The 26,683-nt window shown below is 45.2% G+C and overlaps 1 protein-coding gene across 3 annotated transcripts; it reads left to right on the top strand.

The window, feature by feature from the left end:
- The first annotated feature begins 8,124 nt into the window (after positions 1 to 8,124).
- Positions 8,125 to 17,083, top strand: G6PC1 (glucose-6-phosphatase catalytic subunit 1). 3 transcript variants are annotated; one of them, XM_066263546.1, is made up of 5 exons: positions 8,125 to 8,516; positions 10,650 to 10,765; positions 13,525 to 13,547; positions 14,145 to 14,260; positions 15,430 to 15,740. In XM_066263546.1, the coding sequence occupies exons 1-5, from the start codon at positions 8,287 to 8,289 to the stop codon at positions 15,602 to 15,604; spliced, it is 660 nt and encodes a 219-aa protein (XP_066119643.1). In that variant the 5' UTR covers positions 8,125 to 8,286; the 3' UTR covers positions 15,605 to 15,740. The 3 variants fall into 3 exon arrangements, with proteins under 3 accessions (XP_066119643.1, XP_066119641.1, XP_066119642.1); XM_066263544.1 differs by having other exon boundaries at positions 8,174 to 8,516; positions 10,650 to 10,759; positions 13,442 to 13,547; positions 15,430 to 17,083; XM_066263545.1 differs by having other exon boundaries at positions 8,180 to 8,346; positions 10,650 to 10,759; positions 13,442 to 13,547; positions 15,430 to 17,083.
- The last annotated feature ends 9,600 nt before the right edge of the window (positions 17,084 to 26,683 follow it).

The raw sequence follows: 26,683 nt of genomic DNA, 5'->3' as shown, positions 1-26,683 counted from the left end.
TGGCCAAGGCACAAGATCTTGACAGGAAGAAAAGCAAAGTAACAGAGCAAAGGGGTGTGTGTCAGCAATGGGAGGAACCATCACAGCCATCTAAACAATCTATCACACTGGCACGAACTATGCAAGCAGAGCTCAGTTCTGGAGGCTGGAAGGGGTACTTTTTTGGCTCTCAGGGCTCAGGATAATAGAAAAAGGGTTAAAGCATTTGCAAAGTCACTTGAACATGCTAAGTGACTTAAGATAAGAATGGTTGCCGGACCAGGCGGTGGCGCAGTGGATAGAACGTCGGACTGGGATGCAGAAGACCCAGGTTCGAGACCCGAGGTCGCCAGCTTGAGTGCGGGCTCATCTGGTTTGAGCAAAAAGCTCACCAGCTTGGACCCAAGGTTGCTGGCTTGAGCAAGGGGTTACTCAGTCTGCTGAAGGCCCGCGGTCAAGGCACATATGAGAAAGCAATCAATGAACAACTAAGATGTTGCAACGTAAAACTGATGATTGATGCTTCTCGTCTCTCTCCATTCCTGTCTATCTCTCTCTCTGTCCCTGTAAAAAAATAAAAATAAATAAATAAATAAAGTTTTAAAAAATTAAAAAAAAAAAGAATGGTTAAGTGCTAGGGGACTTTGCATCAGAGTGACAATTTATAGCTGACACTGAGTAAGCTAGTAGATTGGAAAGTCTTTGCTGGCTTGGTCTTGAAGTATGTTTAGAATCTGGACATATGGAGATGAGGAAAATATATTCCTGGTGGAATGAAGTGCAAAGTTAGGCAAACCAAGGCATGTTTGGGAGATCCAAGCCCATCAGTATATCGGGAATGAGGGGTCCAAGTAAGAGAGCTATAAGACATAAGTCTGGAAAGATAACATGGGGTTTGATCGTGGGTAAGTCTGAGTATGAACTTCATCCTGCAGGCAATATCCACTGGATATTCTTCAGGTGTTAAATGAAAAGAACTATGTTGTAAGAGACTCCTTTGCCAGTAGTCTGTTGGATGGCTTATGTTGAGGAGTGAGAAGGGAAGTAGGAGATCATTAAGTAATAAAGGGACCGGTGGGTCTAAACCAGGGGTCTCAAACTCATGGCCCGCCGAGCAATTTTGTGCGGCCCACAGACTAATCCACGAAATTCAAAATATTTTGGATAAAATTAAGTAAGCCTAGGGGCCTACTTGTATTTTTCATTTCTCTAGCATCCTAGCTAGATATTAGCTTAGTTAACAGCAGTTGTGATGCGAACTACAGTTTCTGGTCGTTTTGTGACACTGAGTAAACTGCATGTACGATTGTGCTTGTACTGATTTTTTTTTTTGTTTTCAACTGCAGTGAGAAAAGTGTTGTGTAACAGTTGCCTTTTGTAGACCTAGTGCAGCCCGCCTAACGGCTGTGATCTTGCTCTGCAGCCCACATGCTGAGTTGAGTTTGAGACCCCTGGTCTAAACAGAGAGATTGATGAAGGACTATAAGAGTAGAAAATCAAACAAGAGCCAGAGCCTGATGAGAAGACATCAAGAATGACTCCGGGCGTGCTCGCTTCAGCAGCACATATACTAAGAATGACTCCAGGCTCAGTGCCTGTGGAATGGCAGAGGAGGAGATGTGTTTACAAAGCGGAAGTCTAGAGGAAAAACAGGTCTGGAAGGAACTTGCAGATTTGGGGAATGTATAAACATCCGCAGGGTCTAACCATGCTGACTATGGGAGGAGGAAGAGGAGAAAAGAGGAGCACTTGCTGGTGCAGCATTAAACACAGAGAAGCAAATGTTTCAAGGCAGTTATCTGCCAAAAGTTGCAGATGTGGCCAAAAGATTAAGGAAAAGAAGGATGAGAAAAGGCCAACCAGCACATTTGATAGCGAGAAGGTCATGGTGACTTCCCAGTAGAGCAGAGGAGGCTGAAATTGCACAGGATTGAGGAGAGCAATAGGCATCCTCCTGTCTGGAATTCAAGGTTGGAGAGATCCCTTGGACTTACATGATCTGGGGGCTGCCCACCTTCCACTTCAAGCCTGCTAAAGTAAAGAAAATCTTTTAAATCTTAAAAATAAAATGAACACTGACTTTCCTTTCTACCCTAGAGGAGGGAGGCATGCTAGACTCTCCTTGCCCTCTCCCTTTCTCTCCGACTGGCTGGCTGGAGATCAGGCGCTGTCAGAACTCACATCCAGGGAGACAAGCGTTGGCGGACAGACTGCTGTTTACTTCCTAGCATAGCCCTGCTGTGTTTTCATAGCTCAGAATAGTTCCTTGGCCCTCTCCAGGCCTGGGGGTGGGGGGCAGGGAAACCTCACTGTTTGATTTTATAATTTCAGGCCTCACCTCTTCCTCTTTCTCTGCATCATGGTCCTCATTTGGGAACTTTCAGAAGGGCTAAGTTGTGGGCTAAGAGGGTCCAAGACTACTCATTTCCTAATTATGTCCCCCAACTGGGCTCCAGAAGAGAGAAAAGTACAATAACTGACTATACAACATGAGCATTTTGGTTAGGATGAAAATTCCACAGCTATTAAAGAAAGAGTTGATTAAAGGACTACAGGCAGCCTGGCCTGTGGTGGCAGAGTGGGTAAAAGCGTCAACCTGGAACACTGGGATCGCCAGTTCGAAACCCTGGGCTTGCCCGGTCAAGGCACATGTGGGAAGAGTTGATGCTTCCCGTCTCCTTGCTCTCTCTCCTCTTTCTGAAATCAATATATAAAATCTTTAAATAACTAAATAAAGGACTATGGGGCAGAGCTGGGGGGGGGAGGGAAAATGGGGGAGAGAGAGGGTGGAAAGGATGACCCCCCTCCCCAATGTGGATCTCGGCTGCATGCCAGGCTCTGCGGAGGGAGCTGACTTGTGGTTGAGAATTGTGGGGGCTTCTCTGGCTTGGGTGCCCCTCCGGTCTCAGCTGGGTCCTGGCAGCACCAGTGTTTGGAAGGTGTCCAGAGGCGAGAGGAAGAACTGACTTCACCGAATACTCTTTCAAACCCTTTGAATTTTTTAAAACCCTGTGAATATATTACTTTTGAAAATATTTTAATTTAAAGTTTTCTTCTGGCAATATGAATCATTTAGTGCTGTGAGGTCACTGAATGTCAGGAAACACCTCTTTTTTTAAATTTATTATTTTTTACTTATTTTAAAGAGGAGGGGGGAGAGAGAGAGAGAGAGAGAGAGAGAGAGAGAGAGAGAGAAGGGAGGGAGGAGCAGGAAGCATCAACTCCCATATGTGCCTTGACCAGGCAAGCCCAGGATTTCAAACCAGCAACTTCAGTGTTCCAGGTTGACACTTTATCCACTGCGCCACCACAGGTCAGGCTCGGGCACTACCTCCTTAAAGCCGTATTCAAAGAGCACCTCAGAGTTAGAAACTGTTAGATCTGGAAGGAGGGTGAGAATCACCAAGTCTCATTCTAGAGTTGACAAAAGTAAAATCTAGAAAACTGCAGTGACTTGGCTAAGATCACACAGCTCTTTACCTTCCTACTTATTCTTTCTCTCTTTACCTTATAAAGCCTAGTGATGGCAGTGGGGGAGAAGTCTCGTAGGCTGCCTACTGGAAGCTTGAGAATGTTTCCTGAGGGTCTTCTGAGGAAAAACGCACCCAGCTTCCACCCCTGCCTCCCACCCACTCTCCCCCTCCCCCCACCCCGTTCCCACCTCCTCCCACATCCAACTAGGCTCAGCTGTGACCGAGAGATTGATGACATATTCTCTTCCTTTTTATTTTAGTTGGCCCCAATTCTTTCAAAGAATCTATAAGATGAAAAAAGAAGGTACAGTGGGTTGGGGCTAGATCCTTAGCTCACACTTCCCATCTCTCCTCAGACGGCTCCTCTTTGCCTCCCGGACACAGAACAGGAAGAAGAGGGATGTGAGCTTTCTTCGAATAGTCCCAGGCATTATTTCAGAGGCTTACTTCCCTTGACTCTGCCTCTGCTGTGTACCATTAACAAAGTTTAACTCTTGGCAGGAAGGCTCAGACTCGACAACAAGCATGTTTCCTAGCTGCTAAGATGGTTTGGCACTGCCAAAGAGTTGCTTGTGAGTTGAAGTGTCACCATTTGTAGAAACAGGATATTCCCTGGGTTGGGGGGAACAGCACCTTCTTCGAGGAGGGAGGTTAAAGAAGATGAAGGGGAGGTAGAGGGTAGTCAGTCTGTACTTTCCTTCAAGTTTCCAATGACTCACTTAATTTGGGTAGAGAGCAGACGCTGGGGTGGCGGGAGGAAGGTAGTGAGCAGAGAGTTGAACTGTTTACAATGAAGCAAATGTCCCCGGGTCTTTTTCTATGAACAAAATGTCCAGCCCATCCTGAGACAGACAGCACGCTCCCCCCACCTGCTCAATAAGTGCACAGTTCAAGGTCCTGAAGCTGAACTTTCTCACTGCGTTGGAGATACGTCAGCCATTTCCACTGGCCAACAATGATTAATCTGCCTCTTCCTTCACCTGCTTTCCCCAACATACATTTGTAAAAGGTGAACAGGGTTACTCACTTAAAAGGTGACAGCAGTTATCTAGCCAGTTTCTACTGCCTACCCCTACAACACCTCCCCCACTGATCAATTGGTAGGGGAAAAAAAAAACACCTAAAAATAAGTAAACAAGCAAACAAAAAAACTGTACATCTTGCAGTTTGGGCTGTCACCCTATGGAGAAATCTCCCCCACTGCTCAGAGGAAACCTTGCCTGGAAGCTGGTTAGCATTCCTGATATGACATGTTGACAAGACCCATTCTAGTGATCATAGCTGAGCAAAAAGGCAGCTCCTCTCTCAATAGGGCCCAGAGCCCCAGCCAGACTAGAGGATTTGGCTGCAGGTAAAGTCAGAATTTCTTTTGGGTAATTAAAAGGAATTTTTGGATGAGGTGCGTGGTAAATTATGGCTCTTTCCATTCTTTGCTTCCCTGTCAGCAAGTAAACTTGTTTGAGTGAATGAGTCAACCTTGCTCTGGGAGGGGAAGGTGCCAGGACCCTGGGACCAGCTGCACTCATTTAACAGCAGACCAGACTGTACCCTCTGGCACCTTTCCTTCATGTTCTTCCCAAGCCAAGATCCCCAAGCCTCCGGATTTCTGTTTGTGGAGAGTGCTGAGTAGCGCCCAGCTAGTGTTCCTGGTGAGGAGCCCGTATGACTTTCCATCTTCACTGCTTCCCAGACTCGGCTGGTCGCTTTCCCAGAGGCCATCAGTAAGGCTTGAGTCATCTCCACCAGGGGCACGGTAATAGGGAGCCCACTGATATTTGTACGTATGGATTCAGTTTCCATCTAAGGATCCCCTCAATGGACACAGTTAGTCATATAAATATCTAACTTCCCTGCCCCACTAGAGTGCCAAGGTCCCAGAGGATAACCAAGATTTAACTTTGAATTCCTCATAGAGCCAGGCAGGGGCCTTTGCTCAGAAAATGTTTGTTGAATTAAACTGGTGAATTTCTTGAAAGGAAAGATGACAGGAGTTAAAAGGAGATGATGGAATCCCCTCTCTGCAGAGATCATTAAACGAGTGAATTCTCATTGAAACCTCCAGAAACTCAATACTTCGTCCATATTTTTCATCTCAAATATCCACAAGTCCTCTGAGCATTTGAGGACTCTACAACTTCTCTCTTCAGTCAGCTTTCTAGCGGGCTCAGGTCTGCTGGGGCCTCACCGCTTTCTGCACGTGATAAAAATTTGCTGGCGGTGGCAGGAAGGGGCTGGAAGGTAGGAAGGTAGAAACTAGCAAATAGTCTCATGATATACAAAGGGGGTCCCCCTGCCAGGCAGGCTGCCTGCCAGAGTGGCTCCTCCTCTATCAGCCCCGTTATGACTGCTTATCAACACAAGCATTCTCCCTGAGGCTCCTCCAGAAGATAGGGAGCCTTATCTTCTGAAACCCCCCATATGCTGAACACATGATAGAACCCCGCCCGACTCAGAGAGTCTGGCTCCTAGCAGTGCTGTGGAGAACCAGACAGTGGCATTTGAATCGTTTATCAGAGGATCTGCCCTATTTGCCCTCAACTCACCTCACAACATAGAAACTCCAGTCCTCAGGGATCACAGTAGTAGTTACTCAATACTTTCGAGGAAGGCTTATCTGGGTGGAGGGAAGAGACTATCGACCCACTACCTGTGGCCTAGCAGTCCTGAGAGTACAGAGCACCCTTCCCTACAACACTTCCAAGTGCTTTTTTTGCAGTCCCCCCGCCCCCCCCCCACACACACACACAGCCACCGCCACCACACCTGCTCTTCAGGCGAGGCATGGCAGGACAGGGTTATCTGAACCAGCAGAGACAATGTCAAGGGCTGTTGGAGTCTACTTGAGGTGGGTGGGAGAGAGCCCATGGCGGCTGGGGATCCAGGGGTCGGAAACCTGTTTGGCTGAGAGAGCCATGAATGCCACATATTTTATTTATTTATTTTTAATTTTTATTTATTTATTTTTTACAGAGACAGAGAGGGATAGACAGGGATAGACAGATAGGAATGGAGAGAGATGAGAAGCATCAATCATTAGTTTTTCATTGCATGTTGCAACACCTTAGTTGTTCATTGATTGCTTTCTCATATGTGCCTTGACCATGGGGCTACAGCAGAACGAGCAACCCCCTGCTGTAGCCAGCGACTTTGGGTTCAAGCTGGTGGGCTTTTCCTCAAACCAGATGAGCCCGCACTCAAGCTGGTGACCTCGGGGTCTCAAGCCCGGATCCTCTGCATCCCAGTCCGACGCTCTATCCACTGCGCCACCGCCTGGTCAGGCGAACGCCACATATTTTAAAATGTAATTCCATGAGAGCCATACAACCAACCACCCGTGTACCTTACGCATTATCCAATAAAAATTTGGTGTTGTCCCGGAGGACAGCTGTGATTGGCTCCAGCCACCGCAACCATGAACATGAACAGTAGGAAAAGAATGGATTGTAATACATGAGAATGTTTTATATTTCTAACATTATTAAAGATTTGTCTGCGAGCCAGATGCAGCCATCAAAAGAGCCACAACTGGCTTGCGAGCCATAAGTTCCCGACCCCTGTGCCAGACCATACCTCTTGGGTGATGTTTTCATCATTTCCAGCATGGAATGTTGTCTACCTCTGCTACAGACTCATTAGCTCTGAGTTCCTTTTCTCTGTCCCCAGTCTACCCCTTACAAGGCAATATGAACTTCTGGTGGGAAATTCAGGTGGATTTTTTAAAAAGTTTTACTGCCACTAGCTCTTATTCTTGAAAAATACCTCAGTTCATCGCCTGCTCCAGCCCCTGCTTGCTTCAGAGTCCTAGCTGACCCCAGTGTGAGGTGTTGGTCTCCCCGCTGCTGCTGCAGGTGACTTCTGCCTGCGCCGGCGGGAAGGTAGTGTTGCTTCTCAGGACTGGGTGTTTATTACTTTTATTTATGCTTGTCTATGTCTATGGCTATAATAAAATCACATTGACCTCCTGGTGGATATATATATATATATATATATATATATATATATCCAAGTACAAATGGATGAAAGATCAAACTACAGAAGCCCCTTCCAGAGTCCCCAGTCACCAATTTGCTGGGGTTTTTTATTTAGAACTACATATTCATCATATTGTTTTTGCATAAGCATATTCATTTTATTGCTTAAACTTATGTGTTAAAACCCTAAAGGTCCTAACTTTAAAGATATTCAATGAATTAATTAATCAGTGCATTCAAAGACTATTATTTTCTGACTCTGAGCTATGGAGCCATATGGCAGAGGGTTTGAGCTCCCAAACCAGAGACGTTTCCTAGACTCTAATGCAGTTAAGAAAGGCCCAGCAAGATGACAGTTCCCAGTACAATAGAATTGACTATCTTCTAAATTAATAACTTAAAACTTGAAATGCTAGAGCACCAAGACTTTTCTTTGTCCTGGATAAGTGTAGTTGCAGATTTATGAAATCAGACATCTTTGCAAGACCCACGGCAATTTAGACTCTGTCCTGTGTCTCTGGCTGGGTTTCAGAGCCGGGAGGGTGCCCTGGCACTCTCAAGCAGCGTGCCAAAGTTAATAATTGGCCCTGCAGAGTACATGGCCGATCAGGCTGTTTTTGTGTGCCTGTTTTTTTTATTTTACGTAAATCACCCTGAACATGTTTGCATCAACCTACTGATGATGCACCTTTGATCAATAGATTTTAGAGAAAAGTGGTTTTTGAGTCCAAAGATCAGGGCTGGGTTGACCTGCAGACTGGTTACAGGGTGTATAAAACTGGCAAGACGCAGGCTGATAGCAGAGCTATCACCAAGTCTGCAAGGGCTCAGCTGCCAGTTTCCTGACGGGCCAGGGAGTGAGGATGGAGGAAAGCATGAACGTCCTCCATGACTTTGGGATCCAGTCAACACACTACCTCCAGGTGAATTACCAGGACTCCCAGGATTGGTTCATCCTGGTGTCCGTGATCGCAGACCTCAGGAATGCCTTCTATGTCCTCTTCCCCATCTGGTTCCATCTGCGAGAAGCTGTGGGCATCAAACTCCTCTGGGTAGCTGTGATTGGAGACTGGCTCAACCTCATCTTTAAGTGGTGAGTAAGAGCCAGACAGAGAGGAGATCGGCAAGGAAAGAGACTGGAGTTCTTTCTGGAAATGTCTGTCCATCAGAAGTTGCCTTCTCCATGCTATTCAGGAAGCCACAGGTTACTCCTCTGCTGACTTTTGATCCTCTGCATCATGAGAGAAGACAGAGACAACCCTGTCAGTGAGTTGAAGATACAGGAAGGCTATTTTGTGCGGATGGAAGGTCAGCCAGACTTGGTGAAAAGTCTGATTATAGGCTACTTTGCAGCAGACTAGTTGACATAATGGTAGATGTATGAAAGAAGAAAAATGATGTATGAAAAAATGAAACAGATAATTTAAAACCCTGTTGTGTGGGGTAATGAGAAGGAATCCAGAGAACTGGGCTTTGTTCAGCCACCTACCAGCTGCCTGTCCTGAGCAAGTCATAGTAACTCTCCGAGTTTCTATTTTATAATCTGTAAACTTAGATGATCTCTGAGACCTTAATAATAATTATAGTTCACATTATTGAACATTTAGTGTGTGCCAGGCCATGTGCTAAGTGCTTTTCTGGAGATAGTTACTATCTGTAGATAAAGAGACTGCTCCTAGACCACATGGGCAGTAACGGTCAGAGGCAGGATTTAAACTCAGGCCGGCTGGCTTCAGGTACAAGGCTTTTAAGAACTATATTTATATCATGCTGATAAATTGATTCAGTTTATATATTCCCGTTATTGCCACTTGCAAGCTACTGATGTTCGACTTGCAAAAATCCTGGATATTTTACTGTTGTTAGCCAGAGCCCGCTGACTTTAGCACATTTCTGGTTTTGCCTCTTTTCTCATCTAGAAAATGAAAAGTCGGACCAGCTGCCCTCTAAGACTTTTACCATCCCTAAAGCTATCTATGATTACTATCAGATGATTTTTAAATCTCTTTCAGCTCTAATATTCTTTGGCCATAAACAATAAAAGTTTTTTAGAATAGAAAAAAATTATTGGGCTCAGAACCCTAAAGCAGATTGATGGCATTCTGAAATTTCTGTTGAAAAATTTACTAAGGTTTGTCCGTAACATCCCCTATTCAACAGCACAATCCTAAAAAATAAAAAGTTAAATGGTTATTCCAAACAGCTAATCTCAATTAAAGAATGATGAATTTTCTCTGAGTTAGTAGAGGTGAGAGTTAGTGGCTGTCTCTGATTTGGTGAGAATCACTATTCCACCACTTCTGACACCTGTTTCCACAATGAAAAACACTCCTTTTAAAAGGGAAGTGGTTTGTCTAAGATCTGTTTCAAAGCGGAGAGGATACAGAGCAAGGACCTGAAGCTTTATCGATCCTTACAGAGAGTTGTTCTGATGGCAGAGAGGGCCACATCTCCGGGAGGGGGCTTGTCTTCAGGGTTGGGGCTATTCTCTCTCTCTTTCTTGCACTAGAGAGTGAAAGAGAGAGAGACAGACAGACAAGAAGGGAGAGAGAAGAGAAGCATCAGCTCATAGTTGCGGCACTTTGGTTGTTCATTGATTGCTTCTCATACGTGCCTTGAAAGAGGTGGGGCTCCAGCTGAGCTAGTGACCCCTTGCTCAAGCCACGGGATCATGTTGATGACCCCATGCTCAAGCTGGTGAGCCTGCGTTCGAGCCAGTGACCTCAGAGTTTTGAACCTGGGACCTCATGACCCCAGGTTGATGCTCTACCCACTGTGCCACCACCAGTCAGGCTCATACTCTGATCCCTGAGGCCTGAAGAAAGAGAAGAGGGATCTGGTAGGATATGCAAGCTCAAGTTGCAAACTACAGTTTCATACCTATCCTTTCAGGACAAATTGTTCTTGGGCTTTAAATAAAAAGTTACATATCTGGCCGTGAATATGGGTTTTTGGATCTCAGGTTTATTTATTTTATGTTTGAACAAATAATGCATTGAAATAGTTCAAAATTCTAAAGTGACATAAAGGATGTGCCATAAAAAGTCTCCCTCCCTCGCCCCTTCCCAGCCAGCCAGTTCCCCTTCTCGGAGGTGGCCAATCTACTAGTTTTCTGTTTAGGGTCACGTGGATATTCTTCCCAAGCTCCTTTCTCGGCTTGAAGGTGCGAGCCTCTGGCACTGGGGTCCCTTCAGTAACTCCAGACACCGGTTCTGCTTTTCCACAGGATTCTCTTTGGGCAGCGCCCGTACTGGTGGGTCCTGGACACAGATTACTACAGCGATGCTTCTGCCCCACGGATAAAGCAGTTCCCAGTCACCTGTGAGACTGGGCCAGGTAAGAGTCCCACCCTCCGCAGAGACAGAAGTTGGGTGGCCTCATCCACTGTGGATACTTATTAACATTTGTTGTGGGTGAAGCTGTTGTCAAGTGGACATGAGGAGAGCCATTCCTTCGAGCTTTTTTCTCATGGTCTTCAATATGGTACAATTCCATTTTAACTGACTTCAAGAAGGCCTTCTGATAGCATATTGCTGCTTTTTTGGAACTCTGCCTAATGTTTCCAGAACTTTAATTGCTAATCCAGAGAGGCAAGCACCCTCAACTGAGGGCAAAGGGCTCATAGAGTTAAGTGTGCTGTGGCCCTTTGCCCAGGGAAGGTTAAGTCCTAGAGGCCTGGGGCCCTGGCTGTCCTTCCCAGAGGCCTAGCCCGGCAGCTGTGTCTTCCTGAGCTGACTGTCCAAGCCCATACCCTGCATGTATTTTGTTAGTTATAGCCATACTGATATTATTCAATCAAAGGATAGATTTCATTTTTCAGTAGGTAGTTGGAATATCCAACCCCTTCGCTCACCTTAGATCTCAATCACCTTTAAGAAGGGTGCTGTTGCCTGACCAGGCAGTGGTGCAGTGGATAGAGCGTCAAACTGGGATGCGGAGGACCCAGGTTCGAGACCCTGAGGTTGCCAGCTTGAGCATGGGCTCATCTGGTTTGAGAAAAAAGCTCACCAGCTTGGACCCAAGCTCGCTAGCTCGAGCAAGGGGTTACTTGGTCTGCTGAAGGCCCATGGTCAAGGCACATATGAGAAAGCAATCAATGAACAACTAAGGTATCACAATGAAAAACTAATGATTGATGCTTCTCATCTCTCTCCGTGCCTGTCTGTCCCTGTCTATCCCTCTCTCTGACTCTCTCTCTCTGTCTCTGTAAAAAAAAAGAAGAAGAAAAAAAGAAGGGTGCTGTTATCCTTTCGTTAGGGACTCTATCCCTGACCCCCAAACCAGGGCACAGCCCATAGTTATTCATTCTCACAAACCCTTTGCCCCCTTTGGACCATATTCATTCACTTGGGTGTTATTTATTGAGCACTTACTCTGTGCCAGACACTGTTCTAGGAACTTGGAATAGCTCAGTGAATAAAACAAAAATCTCTGCCCTTGTGAAGCAGATAGCTGAATGGTGCGTGTGAGTGCATAATATACAAAATCATAACACACAAGTAAAATATATAGAATATTAGAAGATGATAGTTTCGAAGAGGGAGGATGAGTAAGTAGAGGGGAAGAGGAGAAAAGAAAAGACAAGGCTTTGCCTCTGGGGTTCTCTGGAAAGCAGACTCAGATAGAGATCAGCATGCAGGAATTTAGCTACGCTCAGAAGCAAGACTTATGAAAGGAAGCCAGAAGGTGACTGGGTAGAAGGAGAAGTCTAGCTGCAATTCAGCCTCAGCCAGCTCCACAGGGAGCTCTGAAGCTGGGGGTGGCCCAGAACTGGGTCAAGAGGACCAGGCCCCTGTACTCCAATATAAACCAGTGATTAGGTATAGGCCACCTTGGGGAGAGAATAACCCTTATCAAGATGGCAATGCTCAGAGAAGGCTGAAAGCTAAGACCTGTCTGTGACTATACTCTCAACAGCTGAAAAAATAATTCTTTCTGTCCAGAAGGGGATCTTGGTGGCAGGTGGTACCACTCAGGACCCTCTGTGTCTCAGAGTAGAGGAATCAGTAATGGGAACCAATTTCAGAATTTCACCAGACCAGGCAGTGGCACAGTGGATAGAGCAACCACCTGGGATCCTAAGGACCCAGGTTTGAAACCGTGAGGTTGCAGGCTTGAGTGCAGGCTCACCAGCTTGAGTGCGGGGTCACTGGCTTGAGTGTGGGATCATAGACATGATCCCATGGTTCACTGCCTTGAACCTAAAAGTTGCTGGCTTGAAGTCCAAGTTTGCTGGCTTGAGCAAGGGGTCACTGGCTCAGCTGTAGCCACCACCACCCCCAGTCAAGGCACATATGAAAAAGCAACCAATGAACAACTAAGGTGCTGCAATGAAAAATTGATGCTTCTCATCTCTTCCCTTCCTGTCTGTCTGTTCCTGTCTGTCCCTCTCTCTGTCTCTCTCGCTAAATAAATAAATAAATAAATAAATAAAATAAGATGGTCATGGTAGGACTCATTGAGAAGGTGAGAGCTGAGCAAAAACTTGAAGGAAGTAAGGGAATTAGCCAGTAAATTTCTGGAAGAAGAGTTGTCTGACCTGAAAGACTAACAATGCCAAGAGGTGGCAGCACGTTTAAAGGAAAGCCATGAGACCAGCGTGAGCCCGGCAGAGTGCATGAGAAGAGAATGGAAGAAAGGTACAGAGGGCAAATCAGTTTGTATTATATATCCAGTGCTCTGATTCTTTGTGTAATCTCTAGACTGTATATATAAGGTACAAGAGCTGGGCCTTCTCTGGTTTTGTTCACCACTGTACTCCCAGAGCCTAGCACAGTGCTGGGCATGTAATAAGGGCTTAATAGATACTTGTTAAATAGGTGACTGAATGGATAAATGAATGAGTGGCAGGCTGAGTGGATAAATGGAAAGGTGATGAATTGAAAGATGAATGGAAGGATGGAAGGATGGATGGATGGATGGATGGACAGAGGGATGGATAGATGACACCCCCTAGCAGTCTCCTAAATAGAGACTTTCACAGTTAGTCCACTTATTCGTGTCTTTCCTGTCCCTTAGGGAGTCCCTCCGGCCATGCCATGGGTACAGCAGGTGTATACTATGTGATGGTCACGTCCATCCTCTCTATCTTCCGGGGAAAGAAAAAGCCCACCTTCAGATTTCGGTAAGAACTCAGCCCTGGAGTGTGGGTGGTGGAGAGCCGGAGGTGGTTTTCTCTGTAGCTGACACACCATGTGCTCTTCCTCACATCCCCTTAACCCATTCCACACCTTGGGTTGGTAATGATACGAGTTGCGGCATGTCTGCTGAGGGTAAAGATTAGTCACAGAATGTTAGGGCTGGAGGAGACCCACAAGTGCACACCCTAATTTTACAGATAAGTAAACAAACCCTAACATGGTAAAAGGGGTTTCTTGAGATCAGGTAGCTAGTAGTAGCAGGATTTAAATAAAGACCTATTTCTGTACCAACCCATAGAGTCATCCCACCCAGACTAAAATAAACAGAGAAACATAAGACATTCATTCCCACTACAGGAAATTCTGGGTATGCAGCCACTGTGTAAATAAAATTCTCACACGCAAGAGTTCACCACATGCCACAGGCATCTTTGAGTTTTTGAGTATAGGAATTAATTGACAAATATTCCACGGATGGCTCCTATGTTTGCTAGGCTTCAACAGTCCTGCTGAAGCTGTTCCCTTCGCTGAAGGATCTGTAACCGGGTTCTGTTATCTTCCATCTGCCTCTTCTGTTGCAGGTGTTTGAGCGTCATTTTGTGGTTGGGATTCTGGGCCGTGCAGCTGAACGTCTGTCTGTCACGAATCTACCTTGCTGCTCATTTTCCTCATCAGGTTGTTGCTGGCGTCTTGTCAGGTATCAGCTGCTCCTGCTCCCTCCCTCCCCACCTATCCCATTTCTCCCTTATCAGAACAAAACCCTAGCACTCCAGCCCTGTTCTGTAGTTATCAGTGCTTTTAGCATTTTAGTGGGTGGAAAGTCAAGGGTAGACAATATGAAATGATTCATTTCTATAGGAGTGCCCAGATCTAAGCATGTTTTGGAAAAGTTGCACTACACCAAATTATTTACCCAATTAAATTAGCTTGAAATTCCCGAGCTTTTCACATTCTATATTTCTTACTGATCTTAAACTGGGAGTGGCCCTAGTTTAAGTTTAAAGAATCTACCAAATTTAACAGTTTAAGCAGTGTCCTAGCAAAGCTGTTTAAATAAATTCACTTGCAAGCCTAATAGGTAACCACAGTTGGACTTTTTTATAGGTTTAGAGTTTTGAATATTTGTGTTTTCTTAAATCCAGTTAATAAGGGGCAGAAAATATTTAGGTTAAGTATAGAAAGAATTTCTTGACTTTGCAGGAGCATTGGAATATAAAACTTTGGGGGAATGGTGAGTGTTTTTCCCCAGAGATTTGTAAGAACAGAAAACGGTACAGAGAACAAGAGCGATAATGATTTCGTGACAACTACAAAGTAACACAGCAATTGGTACTGGGGTCCATGTTTGAGAAGGAGCTTGGAAGCCACTTTATATGAAAGGCTTGGGAATGTGTAGGTGAGAGAGGAGTATCTTCAAATGTGTTACAGAGACTCTACATTTACAACCTGACTCCTGCAGAAAGAACTGAGACGGATAAATGGCAAGAGAGGGGGACAGACTTCATTCAGCTCAGCCGAAGAGGAAACTTTTTAATAATCAAAATCCATTCAAAGATAAAATGGGTTATCCAAATGAGAGTAAGCTCTCCACCCCTGAGGGTATTCAAATGGAGACATGAGGACCCCCTGACAGGAAACATGCATTCAATAGAAGGATGTATGTGACATGACTCTTCCATCAAAGAGTCTATGGCTGAGGAAAAGCTGGAGTCACATATGGGAATAAACTAGCTGACCCTCTCATCTGGCATCAGTGATTTAATTGGTGACAAATGGATGACATGGCACCCACTGGTTCCCAACCCACCTCTAGCTGAAGGTCCAGCGTCTTTCCTATTTCTCACTGTCACCCTCTCTTCCGCTCAGGCATTGTCGTTGCCGAATCTTTCCGCCACATCCAGAGCATCTACAATGCCAGTCTCAAGAAGTATTTTCTCATCACCTTTTTCCTGTTCAGCTTTGCCATTGGATTTTACCTGCTGCTGAAGGGGCTGGGTGTAGACCTCCTGTGGACTCTAGAGAAAGCCAAAAGATGCTGTGAGCGGCCAGAATGGGTCCACATTGATACCACGCCCTTTGCCAGCCTCCTGAAGAACCTGGGGACCCTCTTTGGCCTGGGGCTGGCTCTCAACTCCAGGATGTACAGGGAGAGCTGCAAGGGCAAGCTTAAAGAGTGGTTGCCTTTCCGCCTCAGCTGCATCGTGGCCTCTCTCGTCCTCCTGCACCTCTTTGACTCTTTGAAACCCCCATCCCGAGTCGAGTTGATCTTCTACATCCTGTCCTTCTGCAAGAGTGCGGCAGTGCCCCTGGCATCTGCCAGTCTCATCCCCTACTGCCTTGCCCGGGTCCTGGGCCAGCCAGACAAGAAGTCTTTATAAGGAAGGTGGAGCCTTCAGTATTTAAGGTCAACGACTGTGCCAAGGATTGAGGGCAACTAGCATGTTTTGCCAGTCCACTTTGAGGCCAGAACTGCCAGAGTCAACTTGGGTAACCCCCTCCTCCTTTGCAATTCTACTTGAATTGGGGGATGATTTTTTGAAAAGCTAATAAGGGTATTTGAGAAAGCCTTGTCTGTTAGAAGTTGGGTAATTCTGGATTTTTCCCTGAAGACTTCTGTCAGATATATAAAAGTCAGACTTCCAGGTAGGGACAGCTCACAATCCCAGGCTGGGAATCCCACCAGAGAATGTTCCACTCATTCTCATTCTTACTTAGAAAAGGAGAAAAGAGAGATGAATTTGGTAGGAAAAAAAAAATGGATGAAGGAGAGTTTTTTAATAAGTTAAATATCATACAAATTATGTCAAACAATAACTAAATGGCTTTTATTGTACTTAAATCTTTAGGTAATAGACTCTCAATAATGGGGGACCAACTTAACATGTAATTAATAGGTGGTTAGTGGAGTAAATTCTGTGTCTTGTATTTTTCTGTTATCTATTCACCCGTGGTCATCGTATTCCTTAGGATTTCCGAGTGTCTGCAGTGACCTAGATTTGTACTAAGTAAGAACATTCAGCTTCTTCTCTATCACTCTAGACCTCATTAGCTCAGCTCTGCAGAATTTTCCACTGGCTCCACACCTGCCCTGCAGGACACTCAGATGCCTAAAAGTGACTCTGTGGTGGTGCTTTTGTTATATTTCAGTTAAGCTCTGAAATCGTGGGCGAGAAGGCAAGGAGAGGGCAAGGAGAGGCAGATCCCCCTCTCCAGAAGGTCACTCCAATGTTACTTTTCATTCCTGGAGGGTAACCATGACTCCTTTCTCCACGCCAAGCCAACCAAGGGCATTCTGGGAGGGAAAGCCTCCTTGCCTATTCTTCAGTCTCAGCAGATTTGTAGAATGTGTCCTAAAAAAAAAAAAATGCTGAAGCCTATTTATTTGAGAGTCCTTGTTTTTGCTACTAATTATATAGTTCACCATATATTATCATTCACACCAGCCTTCCTGGTCATAACATCTTTGAAAAGAAAAATATATATGTGCAGTATTTTATTAAAACAACATTTTACTTAAGAATGAAGTCTCATTGATTACTATATTTTAGATGCAATGGGATCTGAAGGTTCTAATTCTGGCTTAGCTAAATGTCTAGTTCTTTCACTATTTCCCTAAACAAAAAATTTAGTTTCTGTGTACCTATGTTATCTCTTTGGTGAAAAAAGGTGCTTTATCTTGGATTGGCCAGAAGTCCCAGTACAGATGGAGAGACTTATAGTGTCCATGGAGCACAGGTAGAGCTGAGCACATCAACATAGGTGCAATATCATTGGCCAAGATTGAACATTAGTTACCAGACCACAGGTCAGCAGCATGAGTTACTCTATGGAATCAAACCACAACCTGAGGGCAGACAGGCATGGTCGTTACCAAACTAAGCAGTCAGAGAATGTAAGTTGTAGCAGCAGAACAAGGCTGGGAAGACTCTGGAATCCATAACCCTGTGTCAGCAAGGTTTGGGGTTATAGTTAAAGAAAGTCTGAACAGGACAAATCATAGCACAATGAGTGTTCAAGGGAGCTATTGTACGTTTCTCCACTGAATGATTTATTTCCTCCTGGGTCCAAAGATCTTTTTTTTAAGCATTTAAATTTTATTTATTTATTTATTTAGTGGCAGAGACAGAGAAAGTCAGAGAGAGGGACAGGCAGGAAGGGAGAGAGAGGAGAAGCATCAATTCTTTGTTGCGGCACCTTAATTGTTTGTTGATTGATTTCTCATATGTGCCTTGATTAGGGGGCTACAGCAGACTGAGTTACCCCTTGCTCGAGCCAGTAACCTTGGGCTCAAAGCAGATGAGCCCGTGCTCAAGCTGGCGACCTCAGGGTCTCAAACCTGGGTCCTCCACATCCCAGTCCGATGCTCTATCCACTGCACCACTGTCCAGTCAGGCGGTCCAAAGATCTTGACTCATCAGCATAACCCTGGATCTACTGAGGGTGAGATCTGCTCACCCCAAACTTTGGAATGTATTTATAAGAGATAGCTGAGTCCCCCTAATGTTTTCATTTCTTCAAGGGGAACCAGCCCTTAAGAGACTCTAATGGTCTCACTAAGGGAGAAGAGAAATGGTTTTGTCCTGTCTGAATTGAACCCCACTGTTTAGGCAGGGTCCCCATCCTTGATGATTTATTTGCTTTTAGGGACCATGTCCAGGTTCCTTGCAATGCGACTGTGGCAGAAAGTAGAGAGTGCCCCAGCCCCTGGCAGTTGATAATGTTGGTAAGGATTCATAACAGATAAAAGTTATTGAGTGCTCACTATATGCCAGACTCTGTTCTGTGCATTTTATTTATTTATACAGTTCACTCACTTGATTTTCTTGACATCTCTGTGAGGTGGGTGCTTTAATTTACCCTCACATTACATATGAATGGACACAGAGGGAAGAGCTGTCTTGTCTAGAATGGCGGAGCCAGTTTAGGAGCCAGGCAGTCTGACTCCAGAGTCCATGCCCCACTCTCTTTCTGCCTCACCACTGTACCCCCATGGCTGCTGGTAAGATTGGCAGCTGTGGCCCTGGCCGGTTGGCTCAGCAGTAGAGCGTCGGCCTGGCGTGCGAGGGACCCGGGTTCGATTCCCGGCCAGGGCACATAGGAGAAGCTCCCATTTGCTTCTCCACCCCCCCTCCTTCCTCTCTGTCTCTCTCTTCCCCTCCCGCAGCCAAGGCTCCATTGGAGCAAAGATGGCCCGGGCGCTGGGGATGGCTCCTTGACCTCTGCCCCAGGCGCTAGAGTGGCTCTGGTCGTGGCAGAGCGATGCCCCGGAGGGGCAGAGCATCTCCCCCTGGTGGGCAGAGCGTCGCCCCGGTGGGCGTGCCGGGTGGATCCCAGTCAGGCGCATGCGGGAGTCTGTCTGACTGTCTCTCCCCGTTTCCAGCTCCAGAAATAAAAAAAAGAAAAAGAAAAAAAAAAGATTGGCAGCTGTATCAAACCAGCCTTCAGATACCAGATATGACTATTAATTCAAACCATGAAAGGAAAACTTTATTTCTTGTGAGCAAAGGACATTATAAAACTTATACTAATCCTCCCAGTGAGGTAGCATTTGTTTCTAAGCATGAAGATACCATATTCAAAAGTATTTCATAAAATAAGTACTAGAACAGGCATGAGCATGTTAGTTTAGCAGCAGTGTGAAAAACCACTTTAGCGCTTGGTCTCCTTTCTTTTAAGAAAGAGATTAGGCCCCTAATTGGTTGGCTCAGTGGTAGAGCATCAGCCCAGATTGTAGATGTCCCGGGTTCGATTCCCAGTCAGGGCACACAGGAGAAGCACCCATCTGCTTCTCCCCCCACCTCCTCTCACTCTTCTTTCTCTCTCTTCCCCTCCCTTCCTTTTACAACTGAGATAGCAAGAAGATAAAATTATCACAAAGAACTTTTAGTATAAATCCATATACAGGAGTGCGAAATAAAGAGACACTGTGAAAGATTGTTTAAATCAGAGACTCCACGAATAAAGGATTGCTGCCTTTTATTGGAATGGGTAAAGTCTAGAAATGAACAGCCCTAAATGCTTAGAATTTGTAATGGGGAAAGCCAAGAAAGAGTGTCAGCCCACGATCAACTTGTAATAATGTATCAGCACATTTTGATCGCTAATCTCTTCCCCAAGTTACAGAGGTAGGTTTGCTTTTGAAGTGACTTGTGAATCCTAAGGATGGAAGTGAGTTTAAGTGACCAATAAGGGGGGGGGGGTTAATTGTTATTGATTTTATAAAGAGAGAAGTGAGAGGGACAGGGAATGAGAACTATCAACTCATAGTTGTTTCACTTCAGTTGTTCATTGCTTGTTGAATGTGCCTTGACCAGGCAAGCCCAAGGTTTTGGACCAGCGACCTCAGCATTCCAGGTTGACACTCTATCCACTGAGCAACCACAGGCCAGGCCAATGACAGTTTTAAACCAAAGTCCATGGCATGTTATAACACAGTTTGATAGATTGTTTTGGCAGTCCATCAGTTTTGAAGAGGTAGGTTGGGGGTGATACACACATACCACACACACACACACTACAATTGTATTACTGCCTTAGGAAAACAGACCCATTAAGAAAGTGCAACTTCTAGGCCCTGGCCGGTTGGCTCAGTGGTAGAGCATCAGCCTGGCGTTCAGGAGTCCCAGGTTCGATTCCCAGCCGGGGCACACAGAAGAAGCGCCCATCTGCTTCTCCACCCCTCCCCCTCTCCTTCCTCTCTGTCTCTCTCTTCCCCTCCCGCAGCCAAGGCTCCATTGGAGCAAAGTTGGCCCAGACGCTGGGGATGGCTCCATGGCCTCTGCCTCAGGCACTAGAATGGCTCTAGTTGCAACAGAGCAACGCCCCAGATAGGCAGAGCATTGCCCCCTGGTGGGCGTGCCAGGTGGATCCCGGTCGGGCGCATGCGGGAGTCTGTCTGACTGCCTCCCCATTTCCAGCTTCAGAAAAGAAAAAAAAAAGAACATCCTTGACTAAACATTACACCAGAATAGTGCCCCCCCATTGCCAGTCAGACAGAGAGAACATCCTGCAGTGCAAAGGTGAAAGCTCATACATCATTAGCCCAAACAATGGTTTAAAAACAAAACACCACCAAAAATCAACAAAAATACAGAGGGATAGGGGAAAAAAAGAACCCAAAGGCTAAACAGGATGAACGTGCACAAATGAGCTCCCACTCAGGCAGCACGATGGCACAGTGGGAGTATAACTAGAGACACCTTCACATTATAACATTGGCCTGCATGATTCAAGTATTCAAACTGATACGTTCTGGGGGAAACAAAGTGGAACATGTGTAGAGAAAAGCTGTTCCCACAAGTGGCCCCAGCTGCAGGCAGCTAGTTCAACTTAGTGCCGCTTTCCTTCGCATTTTGAGGTCAGGGTAGTGAGTCTACATCTACGTGTAACATGGACTCTCCACCCCCACCCAGGTGGTCAATAGAAAGAAAAGCACTGATGCGGGATGGGCTGCCCATTCCTGGGGGCTCACTGCTGCTGGGAGGGCCCCACAGGGTTGTGGAATAGTGTGGGGTCCCCCAGGGGGAAGTGTCGTGAAGGTTCCGGAAGTAGTCCCTGACTCCAGCACCATTCCAGTGATTGAGATCAATCCGGCTGGAGAACGAGTGGGAACAGGGGAATAGTCGAGGGCGCCCAGCCAGCTCTGGCTGGACCGGAGGGACTGCCAGCCAGGAGAAGAGGTCAGAGACAGACTTTTGTGCAAAGTAACGACTGATCTCCTCTTCACTGGCAAACTCAGCGAGAATAGCAGTGTTCCCTGATACACACATGTGCAGAGACTTCTGTGCCTTCACTACCTCTTCTTTTAAACTGTACGGGACCAAAGGGTTTCCATATGGGGGGTTCAGGTGGAATGTTATCAGCGGGCGATGCTACATGCGCAGGGTTCGCAGAGTTGAGCCATCAATCTGAGGTGTGAGATTTTTTTTAGGGCACGCCAGTTTGTTATTCCATAGCTGGACCCTGGGGTACCTACCCCTGGCTCAGAATTTCCCCATCCTTCATCTACACGAAGGGGAGAATTATCCCACATAGTCAAGGGTGGCTTCTAACCAGTGAGCCCCGGAGGTGGGGGTAGGGGGTGGGAGCAGTGATGTTTTTAGGTCACAAAGAGACCTTTTTCAGTTCATGATCCAGAGAGATGTTTGTGACTGAACCCAGAGACCACATCAATCTGGAATCACTATTCTGGCTGAAGTGCTTTGTTCTGTACCGATGAGCGAAACATTGTAGTTGGAGGCATGAGTGGATGACCAGGTATTAGTTGAATACTTCTTTTTGTGGCCAAACAATATTCCATTGTATGGAGATACTAAATTTTGCTTATTCATTAGGTGATGGATATTTGGTTGTCTCCACTTTTTGGCTGTTATGAATACCACTACTATGAACATTGGTATACAAGTTTTTGTGTGGAGCCACGGTTTCATTTCTCTTGCATGGACATACCTAGGAGTGGAACTGCTGGGTCATATGGTAACTCTGTTGAGCCTTTTAAGGAGCTGCCAGACTGCTTTCCCAAAGGCCTGGTGAGGAAGTTTTACAGTGTTTGTGGCTTTGCCATCTCTTTTGATTTCCTAGGATCATAGCCTGTATTATAACTTTGTCTAATTCTTTGCTTCAGAAGAGTTTTAAAGCAAGATTGATCAGGTGATCAGATTTTTATTTTAATGATGAAATGTCAATGGGCTCCTTCTATTTTCATTGGCAATGGCTTTATTGTTCCAGAATGCATTCCAAAAGCATTTCATTTGAAGACATGTCTGGATATTTGAAGTTCCAGGCCTAATAAATTGACTAGATGTTTGTAACCTGTCAAAATTTGCTGACTTGTTTCCTTGAAAACTATTACTTTAGCTGTTGAATTATTAACTTATCGATTTTGTTCACAGTAATTGACAAACTAGAATAGTTGCCTTTAAGGCCTGTGTGTGTAAATAAAATAGGATAATATCATTTGTATTCAAGAGTTTTTCTAGAGCCTCTTCTTAAAAAAAATTTATTGATTAATTTTAGAGAGAGAGGAAGGGAGAGACAGAAACACTTAGTATTTATGCATTCATTGGTTGACTCTTGTATGTGCCCTGACAGATTGTTGAACCCACAACCTTGGCGTACTGGGACGATGCTCTGAGCTAGCTGGCCAGGTCTAAAGAATCTCTTAAGAATGGAAAACACTCTGGCCATAGCCTTCTGATGATGTTGTTAAGGAAAAAATTAACTAGAAATAGTACAAAGAAGCAGTCAGCAAAATCCACATCCATAATAGAATCCATAAACCTAATGAATCTTGAAGAGAAACAAGAAATGGTCTAGTCTGGGAATGGGCAACACAAAGCCCAGACTCTAATTTCAGAGAAAGATTAAAAAGCTGCCACTGGGTTGTTACTTCATAATAAAAAAGGAGAAAGAAAAAGTCTGTAAATATTTTTATTTTTCCTAAATTGGCCCCTCCCCTTTTGTAAAATTTATTGATTTTAGTGAGAGAAGAAGGGGGAAAGAGAGAGAGAGAGAGAGACAGGAACATCGATCTGCTCCGGTATGTTCCCTGACAGGGGATCAAACTAGCGACCTCTGCACTTCAGGATGATGCTTTAACTAACCAACCAAGCTAGCTGGCCCTTATTTTTTTGCTCACTTCCATTCAAAAATTTTTCTCATTTCACAGATTCAGAAATTAAGACCGAGAGAAATAAATCAGCTCCTCTAGGTCACATAGGAAAGCTGTTCCCATCTCATAATTCTTAGCAGAAAGCAGCCTCCCCTTTGCCTCTCTCCTGCATTGCCTGGGCAGCTGTGTCAATCTAAAGCTGTTGAAACAGAAGTGAAAGACATAAGTAAACAGTGAACCCGCTTATTTGAACCAGATCCAGGATTTGTTAACCAAATTAAAGCCACAGCTAGAATGACTGTATTCAAGGTGGCCTGTTCCTAATTATGTTATGTGCTCCTCTCTTCTTTTGCTTACATAAATCTTTCCAGAGCAGAAACGTAACTACAAGAAAAAACTTGGCCTTTTTATGGGTGTTTTTGTTTTATTTTTTCCCAGCCAGCAAATGTTCAATGCTTTCCTTTATGCTGTCTTCTCTCTTTCTCCTTTTGCTCTCCGTGTTCCACAGCCATTGCCGAAAGATCAGCTCAGCTCAACCCCAGCGTCTGAAGGCTGGTAGGACTTCTCATTCTGTTCCATCACGGAATGGGGAAACCAATCCTTTATTCGCTGCATGACTTTCTAAACAGAAGCCAAAAGACTGAAAATCTAATTCCATCACAATCTCCTCTTTCCATCTCCATCTTTCACTCTACTCCCCTCCTTCAACACCAGCCCATGGCAACACACCACTGATCCCTACTTGATCCACCCTCATAATGAACTCAAGTGAGCCTTTTGAGCGATGTAATTTGGCTTAGCTTAATTGATTTGATAACCCAAGTGGCATAAATCAGTTTCTTCATTTTGGTCATGTGTTTAGGCTGCCAATATCCTCCTGATCATACAATGACTGCAGCGGAATGGTTAATGGCATCCTCTCTCCCCACAGACTGTAGTAAAACCACCATGGACATCAAAGCCTCCGAAAAGTTCCTTCTCTTCAGAAGCCTTAGGTGAGGCCTTAGATCCTGACAGGTATCAGAGCTGATTCAGGAAAAGCTGATTCAGCAGCCCTGGGCTTTGATCTGGCTCTCCAAGCTTTGTCAGCAGGTTCGCTAGTTCCAGTGGCTGCCAAACTGTTATCTCCAGAACTATGCCCTTTCACGTTTTCTATCTACGGGGCTCTGCACAGCTACACAACATGCTTCTAAGAACTTCCAAAGGTCAAATGACCCCAAACATAAACACTTGTGAGTTAATTCCCCAAGTTGAGGGGTGGCTGAGCTAAACCCACTAAGAAAAACAAAAGACTTGGGGAGGATTCTGCCCACTTTGGGTCCTTCGCCTGAAAGAGCTCAAGACTTCTAATTAGATACAGGTTTTCTTTGGGGATATCCATAATACTCAATCCTTGATGAAGATTAATCAGGGAAAAGAAATTTGAGGGAGAATGAGTAAGTGTTGGAAAAGTGATTGGTGAGAGAAAGGGTCAGAAATGGAAATAGGTTGGGCCCTGGTCGGTTGGCTCAACATAAGAGCATCGGCCTGGTGTGTGGAAGTCCCAGGTTCAATTACCAGCCAGGGCACACAGGAGAAGCGCCATCTGCTTCTCCACCCCTCCCCCTCTTCTCTCTATCTCTCTCTTTCCCTCCTGCAGCCAAGGCTCCGCTGGAGCAAATTTGGCCGGGGCACTGAGAATGGCTCCATGGCCTCTGCCTCAGGTGCCAGAATGGCTCCAGTTGCAACGGAGCAATGCCCTAGATGGGCAGAGCATCGCCCCCTGGTGGGTATGCTGGGTGAATCCCAGTCAGGTGCATGTGGGAGTCTGTTTCTCTGCCTCCTTGCTTCTCACTTCAGAAAAATACAAAAAGAAAAAAAAGAAAGAAATAAACAGGTTGCCCTTCAAGTTTTATTTTGGGCCGAGCCTGCTGGGAAGCCCAGGACAGAGAAGATGGAGTTGGAATGTTCCCTTGTCTTCATAAATAGGGGAGAATCTCATGCTATTGCCAAAACACTATTATTTTCACACAAAATATCTAATAATGGTTCTCAACTGAGAGCAATTTTGCCTTTCAGGTTACATTTGGCAATGTCTGGAGACATTTTTTATTGTCATTACTGGAGGGGGTGCTACTGGTAACTAGAAGATTGAGGCTACACACACTGCTAAGCATCTTACAATGCACAACTCCCCACAACACAGAATCACCCTGCCCAAAATGTTAATAATGCCAGGATTGAGAAACCCTGTAACAAATGAAAGAGGAGTATCATCATAACTTACCTGAAATAATTTTCCTCCAGTAAATGTTTTTTAACTCAGCATCAGAGTACTGCTGTGCAAATGGGTCACTCTGGTGTGTCAGACAGCTCCTCTTCCAGTTCTGTCTATTGCTCCAAATTCTAACATCTTTCTCTCCAACGAGGTCAACTTGTTAAAGTAACTGGAGTTATTGCCTCTGGATTCGGATTAGTAAAACCACCTATTGTAAAGATTCAGAAACTGAATGTGTTACTAGGCATCCACAGGTGTGGACCTCATTAAATACAGGATAAAATATGTAAAGGATTGAGGATTTTAGATAAAGAGTTAGGGTAAGAGGGGCGGGGTCTGGCAAGGAACCACCTAGTGTAAGAGTCTGGTAGAGCCTGACCAGGCGGTGGCACAGTGGATAGAGCGTCGGACTGGGATGCGGAAGACCCAGGTTCGAGACCCCGAGGTTGCCAGTTTGAGCGCGGGCTCATCTGGCTTGAGCAAAAAGCTCGCCAGCTTGGACCCAAGGTCGCTGGCTCGAGCAAGGGGTTATTTGGTCTGCTGAAGGCCCACGGTCAAGGCACATATGAGAGGGCAATCAATGAACAACTAAGGTGTTGCAATGCGCAACGAAAAACTAATGATTGATGCTTCTCATCTCTCCGTTCCTGTCTGTCTGTCCCTGTCTATCCCTCACTCTGACTCTCTCTCTGTCTCTGTAAAAAAAAAAAAAAAAAAAAAAAAGAGTCTGGTAGACAAGCTGCCCTCCCCAAGAAAGGCTCTAGATAGACTTAACATTGTTGTTAAATCACCAGGGAGAGAAATGCATAAAACAAAACATATCCTTAGTTGAATAAATGAAGGACCTAGTTAAGACACACTACATAACATCAGTGTTTCATCCCATCGAGTTTGGGCTTGGCTTCTTTGGAAAAGGCAGAAGAGATGAGGTTCTTCCTTGATGTCTCATCGTTACAAAACTCAGTCCAACTCTGTTGGTACAGACTCCTGTTTTAATTTCTGTTACCTGGTGTGGAAAAAGCCTAATTTGATGGTCTCACTGCCCAAGTTATGGTTGAGAAAGGAGAAAAACAATCCCAGGCCAGATAGCTTTCTGATGATGGTGTTAAGGTAAGAATTTATTAGAAAACTGATGTTAAATGCTGTGTAAACTTTCATAATAACGTCCATAATTTAACGTCCATCTACCCATCTTCTTCATGCCTCTTACAACCCCTTCATTTAATGTCCATCTACCCATCTTCTTCATGCTT

Source organism: Saccopteryx bilineata, chromosome 2 (assembly GCF_036850765.1).
Source record: "Saccopteryx bilineata isolate mSacBil1 chromosome 2, mSacBil1_pri_phased_curated, whole genome shotgun sequence".
Lineage (NCBI taxonomy): Eukaryota > Metazoa > Chordata > Mammalia > Chiroptera > Emballonuridae > Saccopteryx > Saccopteryx bilineata.
Note: the sequence above shows the minus strand (reverse complement) of the source record. Positions and strands in the feature narration are given on the sequence as shown.

What these genes read in the sequence shown, in the direction of transcription:
- G6PC1 (XM_066263544.1), top strand. Translation starts at nt 8,287, where the DNA reads ATGGAGGAAAGCATGAACGTCCTCCATGACTTTGGGATCCAGTCAACA. An exon ending in CACCTGTGAGACTGGGCCAG is followed by an intron (nt 10,760 to 13,441) that starts GTAAGAGTCCCA and finishes CCTGTCCCTTAG; the next exon opens with GGAGTCCCTCCGGCCATGCC. An exon ending in AAGCCCACCTTCAGATTTCG is followed by an intron (nt 13,548 to 14,144) that starts GTAAGAACTCAG and finishes CTTCTGTTGCAG; the next exon opens with GTGTTTGAGCGTCATTTTGT.